Raw genomic sequence first — 18,240 nt, forward strand, 5'->3', positions numbered from 1 at the left:
TCACCTGCATTCCTCCCTCTGCCTAGCCCATCTGCTGCTGCCTAAACACTAAAGCTCCCTCCAGCAACCACACTGAAGGTGACTGTGATGCAAGCTCAGTCCTGTTTTTACTGTGGGCTGCCAGGCAGGTGCTAAAATAAGACTTACAGTGGGATAGCACTGTGACTGAATGGATAAAGCTGCCACCTGGAATGCTGGCATCCCATATGGCCATGGTCATGTTCTGGTTACTCCACTTCTGATCCAGTTCCCTACTAATGCTCTGGGAAAAGCAGATAGTATGACCCAAATGTTCTGGCCCCTGCCTCTCACCTAGTGGACCCAGATGAAGCTCCTGGCTTCAGCATGGCTTCCTAGTGGCTGCCGGAGCTATTTGGGGAGTGGCCCAGTAGAAAACCTGTCTCCCTCTCTGTAGCTTGGCCTTTCAAGTAAATTAAAAAATAAAACTTAAAACAATTTTGAACGACTGTGAATGATGTGAAAAGGAAATGCTCCATAAGGCTTGCAAAACCAAGCTACCACTGAACCCAGCCACTAGGTCACTACACCCATCACCTGCCACACCCCAGGGCCCAGCTTCCCCTCCCCCATCTAGGAGCTGTTGCCCTCAGAGACTCAAGATTACGATCTATTCTCAGGCAAACTCTTTTAATGAAGATGTTGAACCTTAAAATTAAAAATAAAAAAAAAAAAAGATTTTGAACCTTGAGGGTAAGCGGGGGACAACTAGCAAAACTGATCTCCTTATGTACTTCAGGGGGCAAAGGAGGCATGGGGTGATGCCACAGCTGTCAGAAAGGGATCTTCATGGTGCCATCGCCCAGGAAACAGGATGTTTGGAAGCAGATAGAACCTACGAAAGTTCATTCTCCAGGCTACACCTTAGAAACGGCATGACCCTAGGCAACTGGACTAACTCCAGTTCCTCCTGTGCTAAGGAAAGAGGCGATCAAATCCCTCTACTGACCTTTTTGAGAATTCACCGAAATACACCTAAAACGTACAGCACCTCACTGGCTCATGGTGCTATAGACAGCTGCCACAGCAAATTCCTTCAGACCCTAAGCTACCTGGGAAACGGTGTGGCTGTCTGGCACAGTGGCCTGGTAAGCGGACAGGAAAGAAGAGGTAGTACTCACAGACACTCAAGAGGCTCTGACCGGAGGATGAGGCTGCCACACCAAACACTTCTATGGAAGTGAGGGGACTGCAGTTAGGAGAAGCAACCATCGGGAATATCAAGCTCAGGGGTCAGCCCCAAGTCAGCCAGAAGCCCTGCTGCAGAAACTTGTGCAAAACTCTTCACACTTAGCACAGCTCAGCTCAGCATTTTCAGAGAACAGGGAGATTCTGCTTTCCAGACAGAAAACAAGGTTGAGGGGCACAGCTGCCCATGCTTCATTCTCCAATTTTCAGGGATGAGCAAACTGGGCATAAAATACAGCTCAGAACCCAAAGGATGAAAAACTGGGCATGACGTGGCAGGTATTAAAGGGGGATGAGGGGTGGCCCAGGGAACCCCACCCTGCATCCTGACTACCCTGGGCCGGACACACGAGGCCTGGATCTGAGTAAGATAAATCATATCAGAACATAAGAACCAGAAACAGAGGCAGCAGCTTAACACAGAAATGAGCAGGCTGTCATTACATTAGCTGGGTTGTGGCTGGCACTGTGGTCCTTGTCTGTTCAAAATTCTTCTGGAAATGATAAGGCGGTAGTGGCAGGGAGGGCAGGGGACTCTCAGGGTCTGGGGAGCCTCCCTCATCAGCAGCCTCCTTCCTGAGCCCAGGTTCGGGCATTGATAAACAGCTGCAGCCAGGGCGAGGTAGCCAGGGTGTCAAAGGGAGGGGGCCGCCATGCCCACTGCCATGGCCTCACGGCCCGCTCTGGATGAGGCATGAGCGCCAGGTGGCGGCCATCACGGGAGCAGACACCGGCTACGCCCCCCGGAGACCCATTGGGATTTAGAGGGTATTGCTCTGTTGGGTTCCCATGGTCGTCTGCCCAGTGCAGTGGGGCCAAGCCGCGGGCCTCAATCTGGGATTGGAGTTCAGGAGAAGAAAATGCCATGTAACCTAGAGGGAAGGAGACAAACAGTTGAGTTTCTTCATGTCCTCATTCAGCCCTAGCCCTCAGACCTGGCTCACCACTCGCCCCAGTCTAACCTTCTCCATGTGCACTCCACACGGGCAGCACAGCTCCCTCCATTCCTCGCAGCATCACGGCTGGCCCTGGACCCACACGAACACTGGTCCAGCGAGACTCAAAGCGCCCGGATAGGTTGTGGCGCAGCAGAAGGCCAGGCTGGGCTGGCCAGGAGTCAAGGCTCACATCTTCCTCCTCCTCTGGGTCGCTGCCCACCCAGCCCAGAAGAGCCAGCAGCTGACAGCCGTTACACACGCCCAAGCTGAAGGTGTCCGGCCGCTTCCGGAAGCGCCTCAATTCACTTCCAGCCCGTGGGTTAAATGTCACGGCTGCGGCCCACCCTAAGAGAAAACGAACAGGGAAGTGGTGAGATGTGGAAGTCCTCACAGTGGTTCTAACTCCTGGCCACAGGTGATTCATTCATTTTTCTGTTTGGCCAGGAAAATATTCATTTAGTTGCCTAACATTTAAAAGTAGCACTTAACTTTAAAAAGTTAGATGTCTATATCTCATACCTAACTACTGGGTTAGATCCCCGATTCAGCTCCAGCATGATGGCTCAATGGCTAAATCCTCCCCCTGCAAGCACCAGGCACTGGTTCATATCCCGGCTGCCCCATTTCCCATCCAGCTCCCTGCTTGTGTCCTGGGAAAGCAGTTGAGGACGGCCCAAAGCCTTGGGACCCTGCACCTGCACTTGGGACCTGAAAGAAGTTCCTGGCTCCCAGTTTCGGATCAGCTCAGCTCTGAGCACTGAAGCCACGTGGAGAGTGAACCAGAGGATGGAAGACCTTTCTCTTTGTCTTTCCTTCTCTCTGCAAATCTGCTTTTCCAATGAAAATAAGTAAAAAAATAGATACCCAACTCTGGCTCACTCTTAGCTTCCTTCTAATGCACAATGAGATGGCTCCAGTGACTGCGTACCCATGTGAGGTGTGGACTGAGTGTCCAGCTTTTGGCTTCAGCCTGGTCAAGGGCTGTCGTGAGTATTTGAGGGATGGAGTGGTAAATGGGACTCCTGTCTATCTTGTCCACCAGCCTCAAATAAAGAAACAAAACTGGGTTTGGGGCAATGGCTCAGTGGCTAAATCCTCACTTTGCAAGCACCAGGATCCAATAAAGGTGCTGCTTCATGTCCTGGCTGCTCTTCACTTGCCCCGCTTCCCATCCAGCTCCCTACTTGTGGCCTGGAAAAGCAGCAGAGGATGGCCCAAGGCACTGGGACCCTGCACTCACATGGAAGACCCACAGGAAACTACTGGCATCGGATCAGCTCAGTTCTGGCTGTTGCAGTCACTTGGGGAGGGAACCAGAAGATGAAGGATCGTTCTATCTTTCCTCTCCATAAATATAATGTGCCTTTCTAATAAGTATAAATATATCTTAAAACAAAACAAAACTAAAAACTAAAACTAAGGTTTTGGGGCTGTTGTTACAGCAAAGAGAGTCAGAACACTGTTGTTCTGCTTCTGATCTAGATTCTTGCTAATGCGCCTTGAAAAATAGCAAAGATGGCCAGAATGCTTGGGAGCCCTGAACCCCTATGGGAGATCTGGACGGAGTTTCTGAATCCTGGCTTCAGCCCAATACAACCCTGGTCATTGTGGCCATTTGTGGAGTCAATGAGCAAATGAAAGAACTCCCCCCTCTGCCTCTCTTCCAGTAACTCTTTCAAATAAATAAATAAATCATTAAAGAAAAGAAAATCTGGATTTGTGGCTTTTTTAGAAAACCAGAAGGAGCAGCCATGTAGAGCCAGGACAGTTGGCCTGAGCAGGATACCAGCAGTCCCTGTAGGCAGGGCAGGTGCCCTCCAGACTGGCACAGTCCCACTCCACCAGCTGCTTTCCTTCAGTTCCCTCCCAGTCTTCTACAAGCAGCCAACCCAGAAACCAGTCACTCTGCCCTAACCTGGGCAGTTCCCAGCTCCCCTGACAGGCAGTCAGGGCCCTCTTCCAAAATGTGTGTGGTGGGGGAGAGCAGAAGCCTGCACTCACCTTTGCCAGAACCCAGGACATCAGCATAGCTGAAGCCACCCACAAAGGCCACACCACGGAATGTGTCCAACCCGATGGCCCCAGAACAGAGGTCCTGCATGGTCACGTCCCACACCTGGTAGGATGAGGAAGTGTCAAGAGGACAGACAGCCTGAGGCCTGGTCACATCCCAGGCCTGCCCAGCTGTCCCACTCACCTCAAACCCGGCCAAGTTGAAGGCATCAGCCATTTCACGGTCTCCATTACTGCCCTCTTCTCGAAGGATGGCAACCCGGGGGGTGGGGCCTCCTGTCGGGTAGAGAGTGTTTGGGCTACCTCAACTCCCTGCACCCAGGCCCGGTGCTCTCAGGAGGCTGAACCCCTGCACATTTGCTTACCAGGTTCATGGGGCACAGAGGCTTTGGGGAAGGTTGGAGGCAGGCAGTAATTAGGCCCTCTCCGTTCCTGCAGGCCCCGCTCTTCCTCTGCCACACAGTGTGGCTCTGCCTGCAGCCGGTCCAGCTGGAAGCTTGTCTCCTCCCACAAGGCTCGCAGCTGCCCCACAGGCTCCTCCAGAACCACAGTCCCGTTCACTGACACCCGGACCTGGGATGGGTGGATGCATCAAGGGCAAGGGCAAAGGGGTTCCTTGCCTTGAGTAGCCAAGTGACCCACGCTCTCCCCACTGGCTGCCCACTGTGCACCACTCTCTCCCTCCGGCTTCCTCACCATGGCATGGGGCCCAGCCTCGCCTGTGTGGCCGAGTTCCAGGCACTGCAGACCAGCTCCCCGGTAACGCTGCAGTACAGCAGCCAGGTGTGGTTCCTGCACCTCCAGCACCAGGCCTGGCTCCTCAGCAAACAGCACAGGCAGCGCTGGGAAAGCAACAGGGAACTCAGTGGGACATGGCCAAATGAGGTGGCTGGCAGGCGTCAGGGGTTGGGTTAAGGGTAGGAATGTGGGATCGAGCAAGGATGTCACATCAGGGACCATGTGGAGTCTCAGGCACAGGTGAGAACACAGTGGCTGCCCCCTGGTTCAGCCACTGGAGAAGACAGACGGGAGAGTGTGTTAGAAAAGACTCCAAAGAGAGAATGGGGGAAACCCACAGGGTGGGGAAGGCAGCCCACACCAAGTCCTGCCCTGGGCTCCTCACCGTCAGCCCCAGGGGCAGGCACATCCACCTCCACCCCACAGTTGCCAGCAAAGGCCATTTCCAGCAGGCAGGTGATGAGGCCTCCATCACTGACGTCATGGCCTGAACAAAGGAGGCGGTCTGGAGGAAGAAAAGATGATCAGAACCTTGGGGCCAGAACCCTGCAGCTCTACCTTGCCTTCCAGAGATGAGACAAGGGTATGAGGACCTGACTCCCAACAAGGAACTGGAAGGACACAACCTCCAAGCCCGGGCCTGGCCCCTTGCACATGTTCTCCCCCAGGGCCTCGCTCACCCTTCAGCAGTCCCTGGGTGATGCAGAAGGCACGCACCAAATTCTCTGGCAGGTCCAGGTCGGGAGGCTGATCCCCGAGCTGGGAGAAGCACTGGGCCAGGGCAGTACCCCCCAGCCGGTGCTGCCCAGGGCTCAGGGGCACATAGAGCAGACAGCCTGGGGAGGAGACACAGACAGTTCAGCTTCTGGCCAACCCATGAAGAGCTCACAGCATTGCCTTCCCCGCATGTGTGAGATGCCCCAGGCCACCAGTGCCAGAGCCCAAGCCAGGGGCCCCCAAACCAAGGACCAAGCTCAGAACACACAAAGCCACACCTGTCCCTCCAGGATGCTTGAGGTCTGGGGTTATGGTGGCTGTGATGTCTGGACAGACAGCATAGGCCGAGATGACCAGCGACCCTGCCGAAGAAGGAGGCAGAGTCCCAGTGAGTACCACACCAACTGCATACCACAGTTGCTCCCTACCTTGCCAGGGTCCCCAGTCTCACCAGGAGCCCGCACGGTCTCAGTGCCAACCCGGGCAGCCATGCTGAGGGAGTCCTTGCCACCGTCCACCGCCACACCCAGGGCCGCCATCACAGCCACCATGGCCTCACAGGCATCAGCCAGAGCTGCACCCTCCCCAGGGAGCTTGGCTGCCCACATCCAGTTCCCACTGCACTTCACATCCTGGGTGGGAGCAGTAGAGACAGAGGCATTAGAAGGGAAGGTGGAGATGGTGCCCCTGGGGGTGCAGAGGGTCCAGGAGGTTGCAAGCATGGAAGGAAGGACAAAGGACAAAGCTGGGGGGCAATGGGGCCTTACCCGGAGGTCCGTGACCAGAGCAAACACCAGGTTCGTGAGGGCTTCAGAAACAGCCAGGCGGGCGGCCACCTTGGGGTCTAGCAGGCTCTTGACTGGCTGCTCTCCGAGGGCTGTGGCAGCCCCTACAAGCTCCTGGTGACTCAGTGCCACCACTGCTACATCCGCTAGGGGAGTCTGTAGGGGCCCCACACACTGCTGCTGGGCCACCAGGCCACCCACGGAGCGGTCCACCTGTAGAAGCAGCAGGGTTTGGTGAGGGGGCAAGGGGCAGGGAGCATAGATCTTCGTCCACTCTGCCCCCTGGGAACAGAGAGCCCCAGGGGTCTGGATTCCCTCAGCATGCAGGCAAGAGCTCTGTGTGGAGCCGAGAAGCAGGACATCAGCTGGCTACCCTACTCCTGTCACTTTCCCAGGGCCTGGAGCATCCCCTGCCGCAGTGGATAAGGTAGTTGGTAGCAGGAGGCTGGGCTGAGTGGAGGGAAGGAAGCAGAGCGTAGAGCCGGGATGCAGCAAGGACCTTGTTGGTGAGGTAGCGCTTGCTGGCCACTGCGGGAAGCCTCAGAACCCGCTCCAGAGCCTGGCGCACAGTCAGTCCTGCAGGCAGGATCAGGGGCTGCAGCATGGGGGGCTCTCTTTGGAGGAAGAACTCCTGCAACACACATGGCAATAGGAGTAAGCCCAGGGTGGTCCACATGCAGGCAGGAGTCATGGCGATCTGGGGGAGGGCCAAGGAAGGAGCGCCGCCCCTCCCACCCTGATCCCGCACACCTTCTGAGGCATCTTGCCCAGCACCCAGTCGAGCTCCAGGTCCACAGGGGTTGGGGGAGGCGTTGGGGGGGCATCCCCTTGGCCATTTTCTCCCACCGGACACTGGCGATCGTCCACCAGCACAATCTACAGACCACAGAAACACCACCCCAAGCAATGAGACCATGAACTCCAGCTCTCCCTACCTCTTGTCTGGCTTACTCTGGGGAGTCCCTCCCTTCCCATCTTCACCCACACCTTGCTCCCCACAGGTGCCCACTCTCCTGTCTCTCCCTTGGCTATTCTCCCTCTGGCCACACCCAGACTGACCAAACCTGCCTACAAATGCCCACTCCCAACTCTCTGGGCCAACTCACCTTCCTGTCTCCAGTGATGGTGCCTACAAAACTAGCCGGGCAGCGCTCCCGGATACTGACACGAGTCAGGAAGTCTCGGTGCAGGGGCCTCAGCAGCAGCGCATTGGATTCCTGGTATTCAGCCCCCCAGATTTCCAGGGCATTCAGTGTGGGGTCCCCCAGCTGCACAGCCACGGCAGGGAGGAAAGAGAAAAAGATTCTCCTGGGTCTCATGTTGTCAGTAGCAGTACAGGGGGAACAAAGGCAGCGGACTAGCTGGGGTGGGCAAGGGCAGGGCAGGGCTGGGACCCACCTGGAAGCGGCTGGTGTAGATGATGGCTCCTGCTGGCTCGCTCAGCTCCTTCAGGACATTGCCTGATGAGAGGAGGGCAAGGGGTGGGGTGGTGATTTGGTCACAGGCAACTCCAGGCAAACAGCACACCCCAGCCTCCGGGCAGTCCCCAGTAACGTGTGTCCTTACATGAGTTGTTGCTGCGTCCTCCCCACCAACTGCCCCTGTTCTACTACCCTCGTTCTGAACCTGTCTGGAACAGAGCTCAGAGCTGAACAGCAGGTCGTAGATCCTAAAGGCCTGTCCCCAACTCAAACCTGGCAGAGAGCAGGGAGGCCTGGTCCCTGCTGCCGACCCTGCCCTCACCATTGCCCCCAGCGCCCTGGTCGTGGAGGCTGCAGATGGGGTTTCTCTTGGAGGCCTCCACGCAAGCCCGGATCACACGGTTCATCTTCTGTTCCATCTCAGGGTCTCCTCGCTGCACCGCTCCGAAGTCTAGCTCGCTGGCGTTATCTCCCTGAACCTGGGGGATACCCGGCTTGGCTCAGCTCAGCTCAGCTGGAACCGCACACCCCATCCACACTGGTATACTCACCTGCACAGAGGAAGCTGCTCCGCCCCCAACGCCAATCCTGTAGACAGGACCACCCACCTTTACAACCTCCATGCCTGGGAGGAAGCAGGGAAGTCACAATCAGAACACAGGGAAGCCACTAGAAGAGTCCTCTGAAATAAGGTGGGGTTTGGGTAGGCACATGGTCCAGTAGTTCAGACACCTGCATCCTATACTGAAATGCCTGGGGCTGAGCCCCAGCCCTGTTCATGACTTCAGCTTCCTGCACCCTGGGAATGAAATAGTTGGGTCCCAGCTGCCTACTTGGGAGACTGGAACTGGGTTCCTAGCTTCCAGTTTAGCAGCTGCGGGCATTTAGAGAATAAATTAGCAGATGGGAAACTTTTCTTTTACTGTATGTCATTCAAACTTTTAAAACATAAAGGGAAGGTATATCAGGTAAAGTTGCCATGTATGGTGCCAGTATTCCATAAGGGTGCTGGTTCGAGTCCCACCTAGCTCTCTGCTAATGTGCCTGGGAAAGCAGCAGAGGGTGGCTCAAACCTTTGGACCCCATGCCTATGTTGAAGACCTAGAGCAAGCAGCTGTTTGTGGCCATTTGGGAATGAACAAGTAAATGGGAATTTTCTTCCTTTGTCTCTCCTCCCTCCCTGCAATTTTTTCAAAGTAGACAATATTTTTAAAACACCCCTCCTCCCCACACACACACACACACACACACAGAGGGAGATCTATGTTACAGTATAGCAGGTTAAGCTTTCACTTGTAACACTGGCACTCATATGCCAGTTCAAGTATCAGCTGTCCTGCTTGTGATCCAAATGGCCCAAGTACTTAGGCCCCTGATACTCAGATGGAAGACCAGGACAGAGTTCCTGGTTCCTGGCTTTGGTCTGGATTGAACCTGGATGTTGTAGCCATTTGAGGAGTGAACCAGTAGACAGAATATTCTCTGTCTTCCCCCTAGTGCTCTGCCTTTCAAATGAAATAAATTTTTAAACATCTTAAAAAGGAATAAAGTACTGATACAATGTGAATGAATCTTGAAAACATAATGCTAAGTGAAAGAAACCAAATGTAAAAGGCAATACATTGATGTTTCATTTGGAGGAGATGCACAGAACAGGCAAACCCATGGAAACAGGAAGTAAATGAGTGGATGCCAGAGGACTGCTAACATGCACTTTGCCGTGTATTGTTAAAACGAGTAAGTATAGACAGGGAGGGAACCCGGGAGGCTGCAGGCCAGGGGAAGGACAGTTATCTGCTCTCCAACCTTTCTTCTGAATTTCAAGCCATGCGACTGGGTCACCTCCTCCATAAATGAGACCTCAATTTTATCTCGATTCCATCACAGCACTGAACAGTGCCCAGAAGAGGGTGGGTGCTCAGTCAACTTTGGCTTCACTGACTAGAGGTAACTCAGGGCCCTGGCACACGGCAGGCACTGAATAAACACTGGCTGGCTGCCTTGACTTAGCAGGGTGTGACCCAGAACACAGGGGTATGGGCACACATACAGAGGGCCCATGCACTGCCCAGGAGAGGAAGGAGCCAGATTGAAAATTAACTACTTAATGTCTTCTAGCTTCCCCCCTCTGCAACCACTTCATGCTGGGAGGAAAGCTGGCTAGATCCAGACAGCGAGTGAATTCTTACCAGGTTCTGGAGGCTCCTTGCTCACGTGCTCAGCCTCCATGGACCCAATGCCCCCACTAAACATGATGGGCTTGATCCACTCACGCCGCTGGCCACCTGGGAGCTGGAGCCCAAAAGAGCGGGCAAAGCCTGTGGTACCGACATCAGAAGAGAGACAGTTACCAATGCCCCAAACACCATATCCTGGCCCTGTGGTCACACACCCCACCCAAGCTCCCGTGGGTCACCCCTCCACAGCCCCAGCCTCACCAGCCAGCACTGGTTCCCCAAACTTGTTGCCATAGTCGGAAGCTCCGTTACTGGCCTCAATAGCAACCTCCAGGGGCCGGGCAAAGTTCCCAGGATACTGGAAGCTGGGTTCCTCCCAGGGCAAACTGTAACCTGGGGGAGTTGAGGGGAGGAAAAAGTGGGACAGACAGTACAGATAAAAGGTAGATATGGTGGAGCCATTGTCCTCAGAGAAGGGCTAAAGCCACCAAGGACTAGTGCATGGCTGGGATTTTAGGATAAGGTGGAGATGCTGGGAAGCTGGGTACGCTCTCCACCTCACACACCACTCTGCCTTCGGACTCAGATCAGAATTTTGTGGTTTCCTAAGGAACTGGATTTAGGGGCTGGTGAGACTTGCAAGCCCAACCTAGTCTCAGGATTTTTGGTTTCTAAAGACTGGTTCTACACAGCCCACCTGGCAAAGCCCACACTCCCTATGATCACAGCCAGCAACTCTACAGTCTTCCCTCCCTCCTTCCCAAGAAAAAGCTCGCAGGAGACCCTTTGATCTGAGAGAGAATAAAGCTAGCAGTGCCCAGAGACAGGAGCGTGGAAGAGAAGGTGGGTATAAGGAGATGAGACCTGGGATGTGCAAGTTTCCGAAGCAATAACCAGCAGTGCCAGCTACCACGTGAGCCCCACGGCCTGTGCACTGGACATCTCGGATCCGGCCCCCCGTGCCTGTGGTGGCACCACTGAAGGGGGCCACCCCTGCAAAGAGAGACCAGGAGAGGTCTGGGCTATCTGGAGACAAGCCCCATCTCCCATCCCTGATGACCCCCAGGGAGGAGGTCCTCTGTGTATCCCAGGTTCGGCCCAGAGGCCTGGGACCTTTGCCCTCCTCTCCTCCTCATCTCTCTCACCTGTGGGGAAGTTGTGAGTCTCTGCTGTGAATACGACATGCCTCAGTCCCTGCTGCTGCTGGAAGCGGCTTGGCTGTGTGGGGTCCTCGGGCCGCAAGAAACGGACCTCCTTCCCCTGGATGGCGCTGGGGACACACTCATTCTGACCCTGGTGCCTTCCCTGCCCCACCCAGGTCAAAGGCCTCCCCAGCCCAGGGCTCAGCTTACCTGCTGTTGTCACAGAACTTAAGGATATTGTTGGGATTGGAGGATGCCTGGGTGCTCATGATGGACTCAAACAGCGAGTGTGCCAGCGGCTGCCCATCCACATGGAGCCGACCCTTGAAGAACCAGTGTCGGCTGTGCTCACTGAGGGGGTGATATGGGATGAGGAAGGCAGGACAGACGTGGGGCGATCATTGCTTGGTATCATGTCTTCTCAACAGCATTTGATGAAACTCATGGTTAACTCATACTCAGGTAACAGGTTAAGCGGTATTCCAAACAGTCACCACCTTGGGACATTCTGTCATTGTGGAATAGCCAGAGCAAAAGTTTTGAAGGTAAAACTATGATCTGAACCAAAGAGGCCCGATGGCAGGGCAGGGGATGTGGTGGTGATGGCAGGGGAAGCCCTGAACATAAAACAGATTTGGGAGTTTCATTAAAGTTGATAGCTTTGGGTTTCCCTGTGAACCTCCATAGACCTAGATGTCAGAATGAACTTGTTCCTCCCCACCTGTTGGACTGAGCCAAGTCAAAGGCCTCCACAGTACTTGGGTTTCGCTGCAGTTCCTGAAAGCGTTTGGTATAAAAATCCAAGTCCCAGGAGTCTAGGGCCAGGCCTAGGAGACAAACCGTGAAAGGCTGACAGTGAGGCCGCACAGGCCAAGCCCCAGGACCCAGACTGGCCTGGTCCCAGGAGCCACTCCCTCCTCCAGGGATCCCTGCTCACCTAGCTCCCGGTTGGCTTTCTCCAGGGCAGGTCGGCCCTCAGTCAGGATGTCAATGGGGCCCTGAAGAGGTGCCGGGATGCTGTCGGGGGAGAAGCTCTCTATGGGGTGTGGGAAACGCTGCTCGGTCATCCGGTCATGGAGGATGGCCACGGCAATGGCCTCCACCTCAGCCGAAGGAGGGTGGTTAAACTGGGGGAAGAGATGCACATGGAGGCAGAAGGGTGGAAAGCTGAGCATGGAATGAAAATGCTTAATACTTGGCCCTCTAGATCATGCAAAGACAGCCCACTGCCACCCACAGGGCATGTCCCTTCCAGGACACACACACACTCATGCCCAAGAGTAAGGGAAGCATAGGCTGGACCTTCTGTTTCATTCACTGCTCAGTCAACTGCCTTCACGCATTCAACAATCTGCACAGTCACACAGGCAGGCCAAAAGCCAAGAGCTCCTCCCTCCCCTACTGCTTCTCCCGTCATGTCCCTGGAGTCTAGGATCCAATCACCCACTCTGGCTCATCATTTCCTCCTTGCCTGCCCGCTGCCTCACCGAAAGCCGGTAGCGCCGGGTAGCCTCCACACGATCCACAGCCCCCAGCCCGGCAGCCTGGCACACAGACACGATGTTGGTGGACGTGGGGGTGGAGAAGTTCAGCCTGAAGAGTGGGCCAGATAATTAGGGCCTGACCAGGAACAACAATTTTGCTCACCATTATCCAGCCAGCATCCCAACACACCCTCCTCGCCCCTGGCCTCCAGCTTCAGAATAGGCACAAGAAACTTGCTCTCAAACGTCACTCCAATTAAATGATAAAACCAGAACTTATTTGATTTCATTTATTTCTGATTCTATCATTGATTCTATTTTTCTTATTGTTGTTTTTCATTTATTTGAAGGGCAAACAGACTGACCCAGAGAAAGATCTTCTTTTGGTTCATTCCCTAAATGAGACTGGGAGAGGTGGTAGGGGCCCAACTACTTGGTGCCTCCCAGGGAATGAATTTCCAGGAAGCTGGAAGGAGAGGAAAAGCTTGACCCCAGGAACCGAGAGAGGGCTGTAGAGCCTCTGGTCGAGATAAACCAGGAGCCAGACGAGCAGGGATCCCTGGAGGAAGGAGCGGCTCCCCCAGTGTCTGACTGCAGTACCTGCTTCAACTGGAACTTCTCAGCATACAGATCATTTCACTTTCAGAACACAGTGGGCAGCTACCCAAATGAGGACAGCGTATGGAAAAACATTTGTCCTGGGACCCCAAAAGGAAGGGAATCAGAAGGGGTGGGCAGCGTGGAAAGAACTGTGCAGAAGGAACTCCAAGACAGGACACTGACCTGGGCCCGACCTCCAGCAGCAGGTCGCTGGGACCGGCATGAAGCCAGGACTCCTGAGCAACATCGCCAAGCAGCAAGGGGCAGCCGAACAGCCACATCAGCTTCCTCATCTCCTCGGCGCTGGGGAGGACCTTGGCTGTAGGGAGATGGGGGCTGTAGGGAGACGTTGTGCTGGGCCCCAGGACATCTCTTCCCAGAACCCACTCCTTGGGGCCCACCTGTCCAGTTCACATTGTAGCACAGCTCGCTTTCCACAGCCTGGAGCTCGGGCAGCTTCCCTTGCAGCTTTCTTCGCGTGTGGCCAGACGCTGCCCCCTCATGGCCAGAGGGCTGGACGTAGAAGTGAAGGACCTGGACCATCTCAAGACAGGTGGCCCTGCAAGAGAAAAAAATTCAGTTCTCACAAAATAACCATAGCTGACCTGCAGAACTGATTTCAAGTTGCAGGGACAGCTGAGGCCTGAAAGATGAGGCAGGGAAAACAACAACAGGGGTATTTTAGCAAATTTAACTGAGGATTTTAACTAACACTGACAAATGGAGGCTTTATAAAAATGTGATGCAGAGTGGACAAGGTGTTGTGGCACAGCACATTTAACCCCCGCCCACAATGCTAGCAACCCATTTCAGCAAGTCTCAGCTGATCTAGCTCCTTGCTAATGTGCCTGGGAAAGCAGCCAACAACCCAAGTCCTTGGGTCCCGGCCACTCATGTGGAAGATGTGCATGGAGCTCCAGGTTTCAGCCTGACCCAACCCAGACCATTGTAGCCGTGTGGGGAGTAAAACCATACATGGAAACAGAAATAACGTGTATTAAATTCTACGCTGTTCTCTGTTTATATATATACATATATATAAGATTTATGTATTTTTTTAAATTGGAAAGTCAGGCATAAGAGAGGAGAGATATAGAGGTAGATATTCTGTTTGCTGGTTCACTCCCCAAATGGCTGCAACAGCCAAAGCTGAGCCAATTCAAAGCCAAGAGCCAGGAGATTCTTCCAGGTCTCCCACACGGGTGCAGGGACCCAAGGCTTTGGGCCGTCGCCGAATGCTTTCCCAAGTCGCAAGCAGGGAGCTAGATGGGAAGCGGGGTTGCCGGGACTAGAAGCGGCACCTATATGGGATCCTGGTGCGTGCAAGGTGAGGATTTTACCCACTAGGCTATCACGCCGGGCTCGTTATCTGTTTTTTTTTACAACAACCAGGCAGGATGCATTTTCTGCTTCTCAATGGGCTCAGAAATGCTGATACTCTACTTGGCCAGTGGCCCTTGACTGTGGAAACCATAAAAGCTGATTAATAAACTCTTCGTGGGATTGCTGCTGCTGTCTTGGAGCTGGCGGCTGAATAAAGGATGTTCTTCCAGCTCGCGGCCCTGCGCAGCCCAGCTCACATCCAATACCCAGCCAGGGTCTTGGCAACAACGCGACAGAGGCCATTTCTGCCTGTGTAGGGATTGCAGTGCACTGAGGGATTCCGGCAAGTTCCCAGACATGTTGTCCCACGAGGCTGTGAGCACCAACACCAGGACTTTCTGGCCATGGTTTGAATATGATCTGGCTCCTGAATTCATGCAGCAGGTTCACCTCCAAAGCAACAAATCAATGACACAGCTGGGAGCTAGGATAAGGTCCCCCCCCCCGCGACCAGGGGCAAAGTGGTTGGATCCGAAAGCTTCCCTCCTCAGAGTGGACGTCCAGCTTAGCTGTTAGGATGCCTGTACACAGCCCCTATCAGAGGGGTGGGTTTGAGCCCAAGTGCTGGCTTTATGATTCTAGCTTCTTAGCATCGCAGACCCTGGAAGGCAGCAGAGCTGGCTTAAGTATTTGGGCTCCTGCCACTCCCTGTGGAAGACTGGGGATTCTGAGCTTCCAGCCCCCGAGCCGCTAGAGGCATTTTGAGAAAGCGAAATAACGAACAGGAACGTTTTCTGTCATTTAAAAAAAAAGAAAAAAAGACATTCAAGCCCAAAAGGCCCGAAGTCAAGCCCGGGCTCTCCTTCCCGGCTCAAACCCCTCTTCCGCCTCGCGCCCCACACTTGCTGTCCTCGCTAGTGGCCAAAGCAAAGGCGCTGCCGACCTTGGACTGCAACACCCAAAGCCGTGAGCTGATCCCTTTCGTTCCTAAGACGTCCGTGCCCGTTCGCCCATTAAAGCCCCGCGCAGCAGCTTCACTCACGTGGAAGCCGATTCGGCTGCACCGAGTACCTCGAATCTTGGCGCGCTGCTTACGTCACCCGCGTGCGCCGGGGATCCAGTTAGAGCCGGCGGCGTCGGCCCGAGCGACCACGCCCCGTAGGCGGGGCGTGAGCGGGAGGGCGGGGCGTGAGCGGGAGGGCGTGGCCTCCTTCCTGGTCTTTCCTGAGGAGGATCATGGTCACCCAAGTTTGCATGTGTTAAAACGCTGTCCCTTCACTTCTATGCCCCCAGCAAAATATGCTTTGTTGGCCTCTAACTGTCCCCTTGCCTTTACTAGAACTTTCTTTTTTTATGTTTTTCTTTATTTAAAAAAATTTCTAGAACATTCTTTCCTTTATTTCTAGAACATTTTTCCCCACATGAAGAAATTTAATTCCCACAAGAGCATGAGGTACATATTTTTCCTTTCCATACTCCTGCCAGTTACCATGACAATAATATTTATTCAGCATCCATGGAATGAGGCATGTGTCATGATATATGATTTCTACCCTCTATTACGGACTCAGAAACCACAGTTTGTTGCAATTTACTTTTGCAATCATTTTTTTTAAAGATTTATTTTTATTATTATTATTTTTTTTTTGAAAGGTGGATATACAGAGAGGAGAGAGAGAGAGGAAGATTTTCCGTCCGATGATTCACTCCCTAAGTGAGCACAACAGCCGATGCTATGCCGATCCGAAGCCAGGAGCCTCTTCCGGGTCTCCCACGCGGGTGCAGGGTTCCAAAACTTTGGGCTATCCTCGACTGCTTTCCCAGGGCCACAGGCAGGGAGCTGGAAGGGAAGCGGGGTTGCCGGGATTAGAACCAGTGCCCATATGGGATCCCGGGGCGTGCAAGGAAAGGACCTTAACCACTTGTGCCACCGCGCTGGGCCCATTTTTTTTTTTTTTAAAGATTTATTTTTATTATTTTTTTATTGGAAAGGCGGATATACAGAGAGGAGAGACAGAGAGGAAGATCTTCCATCCGATGATTCACTCCCCAAGTGAGCACAACGGGCCGATACTATGCCAATCCAAAGCCAGGAGCCTCTTCCGGGTCTCCCACGCGGGTGCAGGTTCCCAAAGCTTTGGGCTGTCCTCGACTGCTTTCCTGGGCCACAGGCAGGGAGCTGGAAGGGAAGCGGGGCTGCCGGGATTAGAACCGGCGCTCATATGGGATCCCGGGGGTGCAAGGTGAGGACCTTTAACCACTTGCGCCACCGCGCCGGGCCCAGCTGGGCCCATTTTTTAAAAAAGATTTGTTTATTTATTATTGGAAACTCAGATTTACAGAGAGAAGGAGATACAGAGAGAAAGATCTTCCATCCAATGGTTCATGCCCCAAGTGGCTGCAATACCCAGAGCCAATCTGAAACCAGGAGCCAGAAGCCTCTTCCAGGTCCTCCACGTGGGTGCAGGGTCCCAAGGCTTTGGGCCCCATCTTCTGCTGCTTTCCCAGGCCTTTCCCAGGGCACTGGATAGGAAGTGGGGCTGCCAGGATTAGAACTGGCGCTCACATGGGATCCTGGTGCATGCAAGGCCAGGATTTTAGCTATTAGGCTATCATGCTCAGACCAGCTTTTTTTTTTTTTTCTTAAGACTTATTTATTTACTTAAAAGGCTGAGTAACAGAAAAAATGTTCTCCATCCTTTGGTTCATGCCTCACACAGCAGCAAGGTTTGGCTTAAGCCAGCATGATGGAGCTCCATCTGGGCCTCCTATGTTGGTGGCAGGCACCCAATTACCTGGACTATCTTCTGCTGCTTTCTTTCCCAAGCACATATGATGGGAGCTGGATGTGTATGGAGGAGTTGGGACTCAAGTGGAATGCTAGAGTTGCAGGTTGCGGCTTAACTAGCAGGCATGTGACATGGCCCCTTACTCCTCTGATTTGTAATAAAACATTTAGTACTTTTATTTTTTTAAAAAAAGATGTATTTATTTTTATTGCAAACTCAGAGAAAGAGAGTAAGATCTTCCATCCAATGATTCACTCCCCAAGTGAGCACAATGGCTGGTGCTGAGCCAATCCAAAGCCAGGAGCTTCTTCTGGGTCTTCCACATGGTTGCAGGTCCTAAGGCTTTGGGCCATCCTCAACTGCTTTCCCAGGCCACAAGCAGGGAGCTGAATGGGAAGTGGAGCTGCTGGGATTAGAACTGGTGTCAATATGGGAACCCAGAGTGTGAAAGGCGAGTTTTAGCTGCCAGGCAACCATTTAGTACTTTTCTATGAATGTATGTATTTTCGGACAGTTTTTAAAAAGACTTACTTTTTTTTTCAAATTGGAAAGTCAGATATACAGAACGCAGGGGAAACAGAGAGGAAGATAGTCTGTCCAATGATGAGGACTTTAGCCGCTAGGCCACCCTGCTGGGCCCCATTTTTGGACATTAAAAAACCTGAGAACAGGCCTTGTGGGATAGCCTAGGGGCTAAAGTTCTCACCGTGTCTACTCCTGGATCCCACATAGGCACCAGTTCCTGTCCTGGCAGCCCTGCTTCCCATCCAGCTCCCTGCTTGTGGCCTGGGAAAGCAGTCGAGGACGGCCCAAAGCCCTGGGTCCCTGCACTCGTGTGGGAAATCCAGAAGAATCTCCTGGCTCCTGGCTTTGGATCGGCTCAGCTCTGGTTGTTGCAGCCCCTTGG

General features: G+C 53.6%; 1 protein-coding gene across 1 annotated transcript; it reads right to left on the reverse strand.

The window, feature by feature from the left end:
• Positions 1-693: 693 nt before the first annotated feature.
• Positions 694-15,620, reverse strand: PFAS (phosphoribosylformylglycinamidine synthase). Its single transcript, XM_041001274.1, has 28 exons — positions 15,587-15,620; positions 13,623-13,780; positions 13,405-13,540; positions 12,625-12,730; positions 12,075-12,264; positions 11,859-11,964; positions 11,348-11,488; positions 11,141-11,265; positions 10,860-10,988; positions 10,257-10,388; positions 10,008-10,136; positions 8,370-8,443; positions 8,141-8,297; positions 7,796-7,857; positions 7,504-7,665; positions 7,148-7,273; positions 6,897-7,028; positions 6,380-6,610; positions 6,064-6,244; positions 5,891-5,974; positions 5,576-5,731; positions 5,281-5,400; positions 4,854-4,999; positions 4,523-4,730; positions 4,342-4,433; positions 4,146-4,260; positions 2,169-2,489; positions 694-2,078 (listed from the first exon to the last, which is right to left on the reverse strand). The coding sequence occupies exons 2-28, from the start codon at positions 13,762-13,764 to the stop codon at positions 1,768-1,770; spliced, it is 4,014 nt and encodes a 1,337-aa protein (XP_040857208.1). The 5' UTR covers positions 13,765-13,780; positions 15,587-15,620; the 3' UTR covers positions 694-1,767.
• Between the last annotated feature and the right edge of the window lie 2,620 nt (positions 15,621-18,240).

Source organism: Ochotona curzoniae, unplaced genomic scaffold (genome assembly GCF_017591425.1).
Source record: "Ochotona curzoniae isolate NIBS_2020 unplaced genomic scaffold, NIBS_Ocur_1.0 scaffold_2453, whole genome shotgun sequence".
Taxonomy (NCBI): domain Eukaryota; kingdom Metazoa; phylum Chordata; class Mammalia; order Lagomorpha; family Ochotonidae; genus Ochotona; species Ochotona curzoniae.